This window comes from Pristiophorus japonicus, chromosome 9 (genome assembly GCF_044704955.1).
Source record: "Pristiophorus japonicus isolate sPriJap1 chromosome 9, sPriJap1.hap1, whole genome shotgun sequence".
Classification (NCBI taxonomy): domain Eukaryota; kingdom Metazoa; phylum Chordata; class Chondrichthyes; family Pristiophoridae; genus Pristiophorus; species Pristiophorus japonicus.
In genome coordinates, this window is record NC_091985.1 from 26,380,242 (window position 1) to 26,395,814 (window position 15,573).

Here is a 15,573-nt window from a genome sequence, read left to right on the forward strand (position 1 = left end):
TTTGGAAGAATGAGAAGTGATCTCATTAAAACATACAAGATTAGAAACATAGAAACATAGAAAATAGGTGCAGGAGTAGGCCATTCGGCCCTTCGAGCCTGCACCACCATTCAATAAGATCATGGCTGATCATTCACCTCAGTACCCCTTTCCTGCTTTCTCTCCATACCCCTTGATCCCTTTAGCCAGGGCCATATCTAACTCCCTCTTGAATATATCCAATGAACTGGCATCAACAGCTCTCTGCGGCAGGGAATTCCACAGGTTAACAACTCTCTGAGTGAAGAAGTTTCTCCTCATCTCAGGCCTAAATGGCTTACCCCTTATCCTTAGACTGTGTCCCCTGGTTCTGGACTTCCCCAACATCGGGAACATTCTTCCTGCATCTAACCTGTCCAGTCCCAACAGAATTTTATTATGTTTCTCTGAGATCCCCTCTCATCCTTCTAAACTCCAGTGAATAAAGGCCCAGTCGATCCAGTCTCTCCTCATATGTCAGTCCAGCCATCCCGGAAATCAGTCAGGTGAACCTTTGCTGTACCCCCTCATTAGCAAGAACATAAGAACATAAGAATTAGGAACAGGAGTAGGCCATCTAGCCCTTCAAGCCTGCTCCGACATTCAAAAAGATCATGGCTGATCTGTCTGTGGACTCAGCTCCACTTACCCGCCCGCTCCCCATAACCCTTAATTCCCTTATTGGTTAAAAATCTATCGATCTGTGATTTGAATACATTTAATGAGCTAGCCTCAACTGTTTCCTTGGGCAGAGAATTCCACAGATTCACAACCCTCTGGGAGAAGAAATTCCTTCTCAACTGGGTTTTAAATTGTCTCCCCCGTATTTTGAGGCTGTGCCCCCTAGTTCTAGTCTCTCCGACCAGTGGAAACAACCTCTCTGCCTCTATTTTGTCTATCCCTTTCATTATTTTTAATGTTTCGAAAAGATCACCTCTCATCCTTCTGAACTCCAACGATTAAAGACCCAGTCTACTCAATCTATCATCATAAGGTAACCCCCTCATCTCCGGAATCAGCCTAGTGAATCGTCTCTGTACCCCCTCCAAGGCTAATATATCCTTCCTTAAGTAAGGTGACCAAAACTGCACGCAGTACTCCAGGTGCAGCCTCACCAATACCCTATACAGTTGCAGCAGGGCCTCCCTGCTTTTGTACTCCATCCCTCTCGCAATGAAGGCCAACATTCCATTCGCCTTCCTGATTACCTGCTGCACCTGCAAACTAACTTTTTGGGATTCATGCACAAGGACCCCCAGGTCCCTCTGCACCGCAGCATGTTGTAATTTCTCCCCATTCAAATAATATTCCCTTTTACTGTTTTTTTTCCCAAGGTGGATGACCTCACATTTTCCGACATTGTATTCCATCTGCCAAACCTTAGCCCATTCGCTTAACCTATCTAAATCTCCTTGCAGCCTCTCTGTGTCCTCTACACAACCCGCTTTCCCACTAATCTTTGTGTCATCTGCAAATTTTGTTACACTACACTCTGTCCCCTCCTCTAGGTCATCTATGTATATTGTAAACAGTTGTGGTCCCAGCACCGATCCCTGTGGCACACCACTAACCACCGATTTCCAACCCGAAAAGGACCCATTTATCCCGACTCTCTGCTTTCTGTTAGCCAGCCAATTCTCGATCCATGCTAATACATTTCCTCTGACTCCGCGTACCTTTATCTTCTGCAGTAACCTTTTGTGTGGCACTTTATCGAATGCCTTTTGGAAATCTAAATACACCACATCCATCGGAACACCTCTATCCACCATGCTCGTTATATCCTCAAAGAATTCCAGTAAATTAGTTAAACATGATTTCCCCTTCATGAGTCCATGTTGCGTCTACTTGATTGCACTATTACCATCTAGATGTCCCGCTATTTCTTCCTTAATGATAGCTTCAAGCATTTTCTCCACTACAGATGTTAAACTATCCGGCCTATAGTTCCTGCTTTTTGTCTGCCCCCTTTTTTAAACAGAGGCGTTACATTAGCTGCTTTACAATCCGCTGGTACCTCCCCAGAGTCCAGAGAATTTTGGTAGATTATAACGAATACATCTGCTATAACTTCCGCCATCTCTTTTAGTACCCTGGGATGCATTTCATCAGGACCAGGGGACTTGTCTACCTTGAGTCCCATTAGCCTGTCCAGCACTACCTCCCTAGTGATAGTGATTGTCTCAAGGTCCTCCCTTCCAACATTCCCGTGACCAGCAATTTTTGGCATGGTTTTTGTGTCTTCCACTGTGAAGACCGAAGCAAAATAATTGTTTAAGGTCTCAGCCATTTCCACATTTCCCATTGTTAAATCCCCCTTCTCATCTTCTAATGGACCAACATTTACTTTAGTCACTCTCTTCCGTTTTATATATCGATAAAAGCTTTTACTGTCTGTTTTTATGTTTTGTGCAAGTTTACTTTCGTAATCTATCTTTCCTTTCTTTATTGCTTTCTTAGTCATTCTTTGCTGTCGTTTAAAATTTTCCCAATCTTTTAGTTTCCCACTAACCTTGGCCACCTTATACGCATTGGTTTTTAATTTGATACTCTCCTTTATTTCCTTGGTTATCCACGGCTGGTTATCCCTTCTCTTACCGCCCTTCTGTTTCACTGGAATATATTTTTGTTGAGCACTATGAAAGAGCTCCTTAAAAGTCCTCCACTGTTCCTCAATTGTGCCACCTTTTAGTCTGTGTTCCCAGTCTACTTTAGCTAACTCTGCCCTCATCCCACTGTAGTCCCCTTTGTTTAAGCATAGTACGCTCGTTTGAGACACTACTTCCTCACCCTCAATCTGTATTACAAATTCAACCATACTGTGATCACTCATTCCGAGAGGATCTTTTACTCGGAGATCGTTTATTATTCCTGTCTCATTACACAGGACCAGATCTAAGATAGCTTGCTCCCTTGTAGGTTCTGTAACATACTGTTCAAAGGAACAATCCCGTATGCATTCTATGAATTCCTCCTCCAGGCTACCCCGTGCGATTTGATTTGACCAATCGTATGTTGGTTAAAATCCCCCATGATTACTGCCATTCCTTTTTCACATGCCTCTATTATTCCCTTGATTATTGTCCGCCCCACCGTGAAGTTATTATTTGGGGGCCTATAAACTACGCCCACCAGTGACTTTTTCCCTTAACTATCTCTAATCTCCACCCACAATGATTCAACATTTTGTTCATTAGAGCCAATATCATCTCTCACAACTGCCCTGATATCATCCTTTATTAACAGAGCTACCCCACCTCCTTTCCCTTCTTGTCTATCCTTCCGAATTGTCAGATACCCCTGTATGTTTAATTCCCAGTCTTGGCCACCCTGCAACCACGTTTCTGTAATAGCCATCAAATCATACCCATTTGTAATGATTTGTGCCGTCAACTCATTTACTTTATTTCGAATGCTGCGTGCGTTTAGGTGGAGTGTTTTAATACTAGTTTTTAAACCATGATTTTTAGTTTTGACCCCTGCTGCAGCCCCTTTATATTCATACATATTGTCCCTTCCTATCACCTTGTGGTTTACACTTACCCCAGTGCTACTCTGCTCAGTTGCCTCCTGCCTTTTGCATTCTTTCTTGGGGTCCTGTTCATCTGCGCTCTCACCCACTCTAACTAGCTCAGAGCCCATTCCTGGGTTCCGAATACTCCTCGCATTGAGGCACCGAGCTTTCAGGTTTGCCTTTTTATTACACTTTGACCCTTTAGAATTTTGCTGTACACTGGCCCTTTTTGTTTTTTGCCTTAGGTTTCTCTGCCCTCCACTTTTACTCATCTCCTTTCTGTCTGTTGCTTCTGTCTCCATTTTGTTTCCCTGTCTCCCTGCATTGGTTCCCATCTCCCTGCATTGGTTCCCATCCCCCTGCCATATTAGTTTAACTCCTTCCCAACAGCACTAGCAAACACTCCCCCGAGGACATTGGTTCCGGTCCTGACCAGGTGCAGACCGTCCGGTTTGTCCTGGTCCCACCTCCCCCAGAACCGGTTTCAATGCCCCAGGAATTTGAATCCCTCCCTGCTGCACCACTGCTCAAGCCACGTATTCATCTGCGCTATCCTGCGATTCCTACTCTGACAAGCACGTGGCACTGGTAGCAGGTCCTACTTTTCAATTTAGCTCCTAGCTCCTTAAATTCGTCTCGTAAGACCTCATCCCTTTTTTTACCTATGTCGTTGGTACCAATGTGCACTACAACAACTGGCTGTTCTCCCTCCCTTTTCAGAATGTCCTGCACCCGTTCCGAGACATCCTTGACCCTTGCACCAGGGAGGCAACATACCATTCTGGAGTCTCGGTTGCGGCCGCAGAAACGCCTATCAATTTTCCTTACAATTGAATCCCCTATCACTATCACTCTCCCACTCTTTTTCCTGCCCTACTGTGCAACAGAGCCAGCCACGGTGCCATGAACTTGGCTGCCGCTGCCCTCCCCTGGTGAGTCATCCCCCTCAACAGTACTCAAAGCGGTGTATCTGTTTTGCAGGGGGATGACCGCAGGGGACCCCTGCACTACCTTCCTTGCACTGCAATTCCTTCGTGAAGACAGAACCAAAGTATTTGTTCAACTGGTCTGCCATTTCTTTGTTCCCCATTATAAATTCACCTGAATCTAACAGCAAGGGACCTACTTTTGTCTTCACTAATCTTTTTCTCTTCACATATCTATAGAAGCTTTTGCAGTCAGTTTTTATGTTCCCAGCAAGCTTCCTCTCATACTCTATTTTCCCCCTCATAATTAAACCCTTTGTCCTCCTTTGCTGAATTCTAAATTTCTCCCAGTCCTCAGGTTTGCTGCTTTTTCTGGACAATTTACATGCCTCTTCCTTGGATTTAACACTATCCTTAATTTCCCTTGTTAGCCACGGTTGAGTCACCTTCCCCGTTTTATTTTTACTCCAGACAGGGATGTATAATTGTTGAAGTTCATTCATGTGATCTTTAAATGTTGCCATTGCCTATCCACCGTCAACACTTTAAGTATCACTCGCCAGTCTATTCTAGCCAATTCACGTCTCATACCATCGAAGTTACCTTTCCTTAAGTTCAGGACCCTAGTCTCTGAATTAACTGTGTCACTCTCCATCTTAAATGAAGAATTCTACCATATTATGGTCACTCTTTCCCAAGGGGCCTCGCACAACAAGATTGCTAATTAGTCCATTCTGAAGGGGATTGACAGAATAGATGCTGAGAGGTTGTTTCCCCTAGCTGGAGTGTCTAGAACTAGGGGGCACAGTCTCAGGATAAGGGGTAGGCCATTTAAGACCGACTTGAGGAGGAATTTCTTCACTTATAGGGTTGTGAATCTTTGGAATTTTCTGCCCCAGAGGGCTGTGGATGCTGAGTCTTTGAGATCGATAGATTTTTGAACTCTAGGGAAATCAAGGAATACAGAGATCGGGCGAGAAAGTGGAATTGAGCTCGATGATCAGCCATGATCCTATTTAATGGCGGAGCAGGCTCTAGGGGCTGTATGGCATATTCCTGCTCCTATTTCTTATGTTCTTATTAAAGGTAGGGTGATAGGGATTGGACAGTGACAAGAAGGCTCACTTCTTACCCACCCAGTAAAACAGGGCACCGGTAATTTATTTTGCAGAGAAAAACAAAACGAGGCTTGTTGCTTTTAAATTCTGTCCTATATTTTCTAGTTTTCCCATCATTGGCGCTCAACTCGGGCGAAACCGCACTGTGTGATATCAGCATACAAGTCTGTTAGTGCAATAGTGGGAAATCCTGCGCCTGCTTCCTTAATGGAAACATAAGCCCTCTTATTTTTAAATGGGTAATGGCTGCCGTTAATATTGTGGCCCGCAGGAATTTCATGTGAATGCTTTAACACGATGCGACTTCATGCTAACATCCTCCCCGTCCCTTCTCACCACTTTTGTCATTTTATTTTTTGTCCTTTCCTGGGGCCATCATCAATCTGTAGCTGAGAGGTGGTAACCTGCTCCCGCCCTCGACTCTGGCTGATCTGTAAACGGATGCCAAAAGGCAAGCGACTCACGGGCCAAGAACCCTTTCCCCCACTCCCAAGAAAAAGAATCAAGCCTTCATTCACCATGAGCTTGAACTCGTGTCGTGTTGAATCGCTGGTGCAAAGCCCCTTCTTAACACAAGTGCGGGCGCAATATCAAGCTGCAGCACTCCTGAGACTTCATTTTTAAAATCAAACCAAAGGAACCTATGTTAAACCGTCATAAATTGCTGGTTCGGCCTCAGCTGGAGTATTGTGTCCAATTGAGGTCACCACACTTTACAAAGGATATCAAGGGCTTGGAGAGGGTGCAGAGGAGATTTACAAGAATGGTACCAGGGATGAGAGACTTCAATTGTGTGGAGACTTAAGAGAAGCTGGGATTGTTCTCCTTAAAGCAGAGAAGGTTAAGGGGAGATTTAATAGAGGTGTTCAAAATTATGAAGGGTTTTGACAGGGAAACTGTTTCCACTGACAAGAGGGTCAATAACCAGAGGACACAGATTTAAGCCAATTGGCAAAGAAACCAAAGGGGACATGAGGAGAATTTTTTTTACGCAGCAAGTTGTTATGATCAGGAATGCACTGCCTGGAAGGGTGGTGTGAGCAGATTCAATAGTAACTTTCAAAAGGGAATTAGATATATACTTGAAGAGGATAACTTTGCAGGACTATGCAGGAAAAGCTTGGGGGAGTGGATAGCCGAATGGCCTCCATCTATGCCATATGAGTTTACGATGATTCTCCCAGTGCTATTTAATGGTGATGGTGTGGTAGAGACCATTACTGCAGCCAAGCCCATTTATGGCTGAATGATCAGAGCTGCTATTCATACTTCGTGCAAACACACAAAAGCCTCTTAAGATACTAAAGATGAAATACTGCGATTGAAAAGCTTTTCATTTCGAGTGCCTTAGCTGGAAATATTTCATTTCCTTCCCCGAAATCAAATCAAATGATCCATTCCAACTGTTGTTGGGTCACGTGAAGGGAAGGGGGCCTATTTCGCCCCACACACGCACACACATTTTGACCATTCCCAACCCCAGGAAAGCATGGCTGTTCCAAAAGAGGGAACTTTCTATTAGCCATACTATCTGAGTATCACACTTTAATGGGTACAGTAGCATAGTGGTTATGTTACTGGACTAGTAACCCAGAAGCCTGGACTAATGATCTGGAGACATGAGTTCAAATGCCACCACAGCAACCGTAGAATTTAAATTCAGTTAGTTAAATAAATCTGGAATAAAAAGGTAGTATCAGTAATGGTGACCGTGAGACTAACGGATTGTTGTAAAAACCCATCTGGTTCACTAATGTCCTTTAGGGAAGGAAATCTGCCGCCCTTACCCGGTCTGGCCTATATGTGACCCCAGATCCACAGCAATGTGGTTGACTCTTAACTGCCCTCAGAAATGGCGTAGCAAGCCAGTCAGTTGTATCAAGCCACTAGGAAAACACCTCATGGACTGCAGCTGTTCAAGAAGATGGCTCACTACCACCTTCTCGAGGGCAATTAGGGATGGGCAATAATGCTGGCTTCGCCAAAAACGCCCACATCCCACAAATAAAGAAAAAAAACACTTCACCGACTCCTAATAAGTTATATCTACTGTGTTTATGGCACAAGTTAACTTTGACCTGAATCTTGGTGTACAGAGATAACACCCAAATAAAAAAAAGTATTCGCATTTAACATAAATAATGCAACATAAAACCTCTCTATAATCTTGTTCTTGGCGCCCATACAAATCAAAAGGCAAGATTGTAAAAAAAAGGGTGGGTGTATTACAAAGGAAGTGCTTGATATGGGTCGTATATCAGTGAAGGAAGCACTAACAATGTGGACTATATCAAAGATGGTGCTATATCAGAGATAGTGAAGGGCTACTTACATAGTATAATCAGAATTGGAGAGGTGCTGGCCTTCTTTAGTCTTACAGGATTACATGGAGAATCCCCTGTTATACCTGTTTAAATTGACTGTCCGATCCCATAAAGTGAGAACAGTTATTTAATTATTTTCACGATAATGATAGATTTTAATTTTTACGCTCAGGCCATTGTCAGTGATTGTTTATAACATAGCAATAGCGATGGTAGCTACACTGTCCCTCAGTGCGTGCCAGAATTTCATTGAGATCAAAGGTAAGTGAAGGAAATAACTGCTTAACGATCCTGAATCCTCAAACTACAGAGAGATTCCTCAACCTATCCGAGATATGTGGAGAGTCTGAGCACTTTACAGCAAGCCAGAGTCTGCTGGCCATCTGTTTAAGAATTGTGTTTTCAAAGATTTATGTTAAAATACATCTTCTCAATGTCAAAGGCCAATTAGGGCCTCGGCAGCTGGAGGCACGGCCGGCAACGGTGAAGCGAAGGAAACTGGGGATGCGCAAGAAGCCAGAATTGGGGGAGCGCAGAGATCTTGGAGGGCTGTTGGAGATTATAGAGATAGGGAGGGGCGAGGCCATGTCGGGATTTGAAATCAAGGATGAGAATTTTTAAATCGAGGCATGACTGGACCGGGCGCCAATGTAGGTCAGCGAACACAAAAGTGGTGGGTGAACGGTACTTGGTGCGAGTTAGGACACGGGCAGCAGAGTTGCTTCAACCTTCACTTGTAGATTTCATCATATAATAAGTTACCTCTTCATCTGCTTGAATCTGTCGAACTGCGTGAAGCTGGAGTTGTTTTCCTTCAAAGACAATCACACAGTTTGGGTCACAGCTGTGGTTCAGCAGAGACATGCTGCAAAGAGACAACCATTTGAATTAGCTCGGTCTTTGTACACTTTACTTCAGAATTCCTACCAGTCAGATTGTCTTTTTGTAAAATATATGAAATCCCTCAAAAACATTTTAAATTATTTGTCCTGTTTCAAAAACAAAATCTTCCAAATGCTGTACTCAAGCTGCTATTATCTTCAGCGCAAAAATGAATTTTCACTTCCAGGTCAAAACTCAAATGTGATTTTTTTTTTAAGTCCCAAGAAAATAATCACAAGGTTAGTCATTGAGACCACACTATAACACGGCCAAGTGCAGATCTTCGGTTTGCAATTGGCTGCTAATCTTCTCAGTATTCGCTTTCTTTTGTGCCCACTTCAGAATTAAACACATTGCAAAGCAAATGGTTGGGTTTTGAGGTAATTTAAAGAAAGCATTCACTGTAACAGTGTAAGAAAGTTGGCTAGGTTGGGCATAGGCAGATGGTTTTGGAAAGAACAATCAATGCAGTGTTGAGAAATCAATCCATCAAAACTCAGTCAAATGTGGAAATTGGAACCCTCTAAAATATGTCAAAACAAGTGCACAATCTGTTTTGTGTTTTTCTTTCTTGCTGAATTCATGTGCTCATCAATTTCAAGAACGTTAGTGCTGGGGAATGGGACATTTTCTCATTTCTAACACCCAGCATCAGTGTTAAGCACAGCTAACACTCAGGTGGACCTAAAAGATCCCACAGCATTACTTAGAAGAGCGGGTGAGTTCTCCCCAGTGTCCTGGCCAAAATTTACCCTCAACGAACATCGCAAAGAAATTGATTACCTGGTCATTTTCACATTGCTGTGAGCAAATTGGCTGCCGTGTTTCCTACATTCCAAAGGTGACGTGCTTCCTACATTCCAACAGTGACGACATTTCAAAAGTACTTAATTGGCTGTAAAGCGCTTTGGGACATCCTGAAAGGTGTTATATAAATAAATGCAATAACTTTCTTTTTTGGAAATGCACTTCTAGCTGTGGTGGCTAGACAGCAGTCAAGAGGAGGAGCTCTGGTTGGCTTTTACTGTCTAACCCTGAAGCCACTTTTGATGTCCGGCTGAGACAAGCTAACTCAGCAGTGACCAGGCACTGACCTTGAGTCCTTCTTGTTCGATGTGCTTCCATTATTCATGGAATAAATCCACTGAGCCATTGGGAAAGCTGCATGTTTTTCACATGGAAGTGCCTGGGGACTTTTTGCCATGTTGAGGGTGTCATAGGATTACATAGGATTACATAGAATATACAGCACAGAAACAGACCATTCGGCCCAACCAGCCCATGCTGGTGTTTATGCTCCACGTGAGCCTTCTCCCGTCTTTCCTCATCTAACTATATGCCGAACCATCTATTCCTTTCTCTCTCATATGCTTATCTAACTACCCCTTAATGCATCTATACTATTCGCCCCAACCATTCCCTGTGGTAGCGAGTTCCACATTCTCACCACTCTTTGGGTAAAGAATTTTCTTCTGAATGCCTTATTTGATTTCTTGGTGACTATCTTATATTGATAGCCTCTAGTTTTGCTCTTCTTCACAAATGGGAACACTCTCTCTCTGCATCTGTTCTATCAAAACCTTTCATAATTTTAAAGAGCTCTATTAGGTCACCCCTCAGCCTTCTCTTTTCAAGAGAAGTGTTGTATAAATGCAGGTTGTTGTGAACACTTGTGAATGGTTTAACTTACTCAGAGTTGTATTTGGGCAGGATGCCATTGACAAACACAACAGCAGCGGTTTCTGTATGACCCAACATATCTTCATTCTTAGAAACATAGAAAATAGGTGCAGGAGTAGACCATTCGGCCCTTTGAGCCTGTACTACCATTCAATATGATCATAGCTGATCATGCAACTTCAGTACCCCATTCCTGCTTTCTCTCCATACCCCTTGATCCCTTTAGCCGTAAGGGCCACATCTAACTCCCTTTTGAATATATCTAACGAATTAGCCTCAACAACTTTCTGTGGTAGAAAATTCTACAGGTTCACAATTCTCTGAGTGAAGAAGTTTCTCTTCATCTCAGTCCTAAATGGCTTATCTCTTATCCTTAGACTGTGACCTCTGGTTCTGGACTTCCCCAACATCGGAAACATTCTCCCTGCACCTAACCTGTCCAAACCCGTCAGAATTTTATATATTTCTATGAGCTCCCCTCTCACTCTTCTAAATTCCAATGAATATAAGCCAATTCGATTCAGTCTTCCTTCATATGTCAATCCTGCCATCCTGGGAATCAGTCTGGTGAACCTTCGCTGCACTCCCTCAATAGTAAAAATGTCCTTCCTCAGATTAGGAGACCAAAACTGTACACAATATTCAAGGTGTGTCCTCACCAAGGCCCTGTTCAACTGCAGTAAGACCTCCCTGCTCCTATACTCAATTCCTCTCGCTATGAAGGCCAACATGCCATTTGCCTTCTTCACCGCCTGTTGTACCTGCGTGCCAACTTTCAATGACTGATGTACCATGACACCCAGATCTCGTTGCACCTCCCCTTTTCCTAATCTGTCACCATTCAGATAATATTCTGCCTTCCTGTTTTTGCCACCAAAGTGGATAACCTCACAGTTATCTACATCATACTGCATCTGCCATGCATTTGCCCACTCACCTAACCTGTCCAAGTCACCCTGCAGCCTCTTAGCATCCTCCTCACAGCTCACACTGCCACCCAGCTTAGTGTCATCTGCAAACTTGGAGATATTACATTCAATTCCTGCGTCTAAATCATTATTGTATATTGTAAATAGTTGGGGTCCCAGCACTGAACCCTGCGGTACACCACTAATCACTGCCTGCCATTCTAAAAAGGACCCATTTATTCCTACTCTTTGCTTCCTGTCTGCCAACCAGTTCTCTATCCACGTCAATACATTACCTCCAATACCAAGTGCTTTAATTGTGCACACTAATCTCTTGTGTGGGGCCGGTTGCCCTTTCAACGCTGGTACTCCTATGTGAATGGGTCTAATATGGGGTGGGGGGGTAGGGGTGGGGGGCAGAGCAAGAGTGTTTAAAATTCAAGCTGTTTTTTTTTAGCAAGGGCAGGCAGGTGGTGACTGAGCTTTGCTTCATCTCAGTAACTTTCTCACTCTTCAGCAGAACATTCATATGTAAGTCACATCCAAATATAGGGCACATCCCTTGTGAGTGCAGGTTACAAACCGCATTTTATATTCCGTCAATTAAAATTGAAAGCAGCCATTAATTATCTAAACCCTAAACAGTAAAATCCATGTAATCCATTTAACTGAGGCTTAGCACTGCTGAATTCATTAGGAGCACTGTGTAAATACAAATTCCCTCTCCTTTTTTACATAATAGCTGCGATAACAAAGGACTTCAGCGTGCAGTGATGTGCCTCAAGGAGAAGAGAGAGAATTTAGAAGTTAAGTAATAACAACAATCCAGCGATAAGGGTTCACGCCTGATGATTTGGACTGTATTTATTTGCACTAGGACTTTTCCTGTTTCTGATTGATGCAGCAAACGCCATACTGGGCGAGACTGATAAGCTCAATGTGTGCAGTATGTGTTCTGCAGATCAAGGCTGCACGGCGCTGTCACTCCACCCGGTGTACGGCACTCCGCCTGTGCATTATTACCTTGACATCGCACCGCTGGACTTTCCCACCGAAATGAGTACGTCTCAGATATGCAGCCAGGGGCTAACCTGCACTTCCCAAATCCTTTCATTGACGTTACCGCTCTCACTGCTAAGTGTTAGTTGATTAACTCCCAGTGGCTTATTTTAGTGAAAGAAAAGCAGGAACTTGCATTTCTACAATGCCTTTTACAGCATCAGGACGTCTCAAAGTGCATCACAGCCAATGGTGTACTTTTGGATTGTCATCACTGTTGTATTGTGGGAAACGCGGCAGCCAATTTGCGCACAGCAAGCTCCCACAAATAGCAATGTGATAACGACCAGATTATCTATTTTTCCATGATGTTGATTGAGGGATAAATATTGACCAGGACATCGGGGAGAACTCCCCTGCTCTCATTCTAAATAGTGCCGTGGGATCTTTTACGTCCATCTGAGAGAGCAGACGGTTTAACTTCTCATCCGAAAGAGGCCTTTATTAATAGTTATTACAGTTTAGCGATTCTCTCTCTCTCTCTTCTCCCCCACCCCAAGAGTACTTCATTAGCTGTAAAGCACTTTGGGATGTCTCAGTTCTATTTATTTAAGTGGGGGCTTATTTTGTTAAATTTGAGCAGGGCTTCAGTTAGACTGATTTCAGTAAGAACACCGTGGATTGAATATCTGACACCAGGCAGGTCCATGGTACTCGGGAATACTGTTTATGATCGTCCAGCCAGCCTGGTTCAATGGTGAGACGTGGAGGACTCGAGCGATCACGGGGGCTGGGCTGCTTCACACTGAGCAAGTTAATGCTCTAATGGATAGGATCAGTGCCAGTTAAACTCCTGCATTAAACATACACACAAGAGGTAAGCCTTGGCTATGGCCAATCTTGTACTTAACTTCCCTGGCCTTTGGTAAATAGGTGCATCCCTTTGAGATGACAGTGTGCATTTCATATCAGCAGAGTGGAACATTTTATCTTTGAGGATTGCTTAGTTGGTTTGAAGATCCAATAAGCATGGAAAGTTTGCTCCATCTTAATAGAATAGACGTTTACGACACAGGTGGCCATTCGGCCCATCGTGTCTGTGCCGGCCGAAAAAGAGCTATCCCGCCTAATCCTACTTTCCAGTTCTTGGTCTGTAACCCTGCAGGCTGCAGCACCTCAAGTGCAGATCCAAGCACCTTTTAAATGCGATGAGGGTTTCTGTCTCTACCACTCCTTCAGGCAGTGAGTTCCAGACCCCCACCATCCTCTGGGTGAAGAAATTTCCCCTCAAGTCCTCTCTAAATCTCCTACCAATTACTTGAAATTTTTGCCCCCTGGTTATTGACCCCTCTGCTAAAGGAAATACGTCCTTCCTATCCACTCTATCTAGGCCCCTCATAATTTTATACACCTCAATAAGGTCTCCTCTCAGCCTCCTCTGTTCCAAAAGAAAACAAACCCAGCCTATCCAATCTTACCTCAGAGCTAAAATTCTCCAGTCCAGGCAACATCCTCGTAAATCTCCTCTGTACCCTCTCCAGTGCAATTTAGGGCAGGAATTCCAGCGCTTAGGGCCCAGACAGCTGAAGGCACGGCCACCAATGGTGGAGCAATTAAAATCGGGGATGTGCAAGAGGTCAGAATTGGAGGAGCACAGAGATCGCGAAGGATTGTGGGGCTGGGGGAGATTACAGAGATAGGGAGGGGCGAGGCCATTTGAAAACAAGGATGAAAATTTTAAAATCGAGGCGTTGCTTAACCAATGGAAAAGGTAATCGGGCACAGTGTAAAATGGGCTGTTGATTTGCTAGCAGCCCCTTTCGCACTCCTGGTAGTGACCAATTTCACTGCCCTCCCCTCCTCAACCCATTTTGTTGAAAATGTGGCAATTAAAGGAATGCCCCCCAGGATATTCTTCATCGATTAATCCCGAAACAAAATCGTCACCCAACGATCCAATGCACTGTTTGGTTGGATACAACGTTCCCCCCAAGGTTCGCGACCATGGATCAGGAGATCCCACGCAGGCCGCTCACCAGCTGTTGCTGCTGGAAAAAATATCGCGCAGCACATTTAAAGCAACCACACATGAAAAACAAATTAGAGGGAACTTTTGTTGGATATATATATATATATTTTTATAAAGTACTCCCGTTGCCAACATTCTTTTCTCAGTTTGCAAGCTCTCCAGAAAACTGTTACCCCGGGTCAGTTTTAGCCCTGATTGATTGCACGACAATGCTGGCACGACAAGTGCTGCCTCTGCCTCTCAACCAGAGAGAGACACAGCTCCACTCTAGCTGCGCAGTGTCTCACCTCTGTTGCACTTGGTGTGTTTTCTATAGCTCCTGTTACTCTTTACATAGAGAGGAGAAAAGAATCTCTCCCTTCCAAAAAAAACCATGTTAGACCAATTGCTGAGCATGAACGTTACACAGTTCTACACGTACACTTTCAAAGATCTCATTTTATATCCGTGACGTATAGCATTTCCTTTTGTTAAAGTGTTCAAAATCTGAATCCCGACATGAACCCACCTCCAACCCGCACAGTTCCAGTTTTAACGGAGGTGGGCAGCCAATCCGCTGCCGGGAGGTAGGTTGTCTATTTAAATATTATAATGAGGCTGGAAGTAAACTGCTTTAACCTCCATTTTGTATTTAACTTTAGCTGGTTAGGTTTTGCAGAACTCATGAAACTCACCAACTAAAGCAAGGCGAGGACTGCTGGATCCAGGAGGTAAGTGCCTTTACACTTAGCTCCTGGATTCACCGTCCCTTACCTTGCACACCCCGCGCGATCAGAGCCCCTCTCCCCCACACGAGGGCTCCGATCTCTCCCGCAGGCCACAAATCCCCCTCCCCCCCACAGAACTCCCATGAGGCCTCCCAACTTCCTCCACGCCCCCCGCTCCTAGGGATCCCCCTACTGCACCTCTTCCCAAGCCACTCCCTGGCACCTCCCGATCATCGGGATCCGCCCTCCCACACCACCGCTACTATGTCTGCTCCTCTGGTCCCCTGCTGCTATCTTTACTCCCTGGCCCCAATCGATGTGCAGAACCCCCCCCCCCCCCCCACCGCTTTGTTGTCTCCGGTGCCTGGCTCCCGATTGATGCTCAGAACGATCCCTCACCCGCCCCACCCACACCCATGTCTGCTCCTCCGGCACCCAATCAATGATCAGAAACCCCCCTCCTCCTGC

General features: G+C 44.5%; 1 protein-coding gene across 1 annotated transcript in view; it reads right to left on the reverse strand.

The window, feature by feature from the left end:
* Nucleotides 1–15,573, reverse strand: part of smyd3 (SET and MYND domain containing 3) — a 1,321,352-nt gene that overhangs the window by 284,693 nt on the left and 1,021,086 nt on the right. The window contains exon 7 of the mRNA XM_070889200.1: nt 8,663–8,765. Coding sequence (XP_070745301.1) covers nt 8,663–8,765 — 103 coding nt within the window. The remainder of the gene's footprint in view (nt 1–8,662; nt 8,766–15,573) is intronic.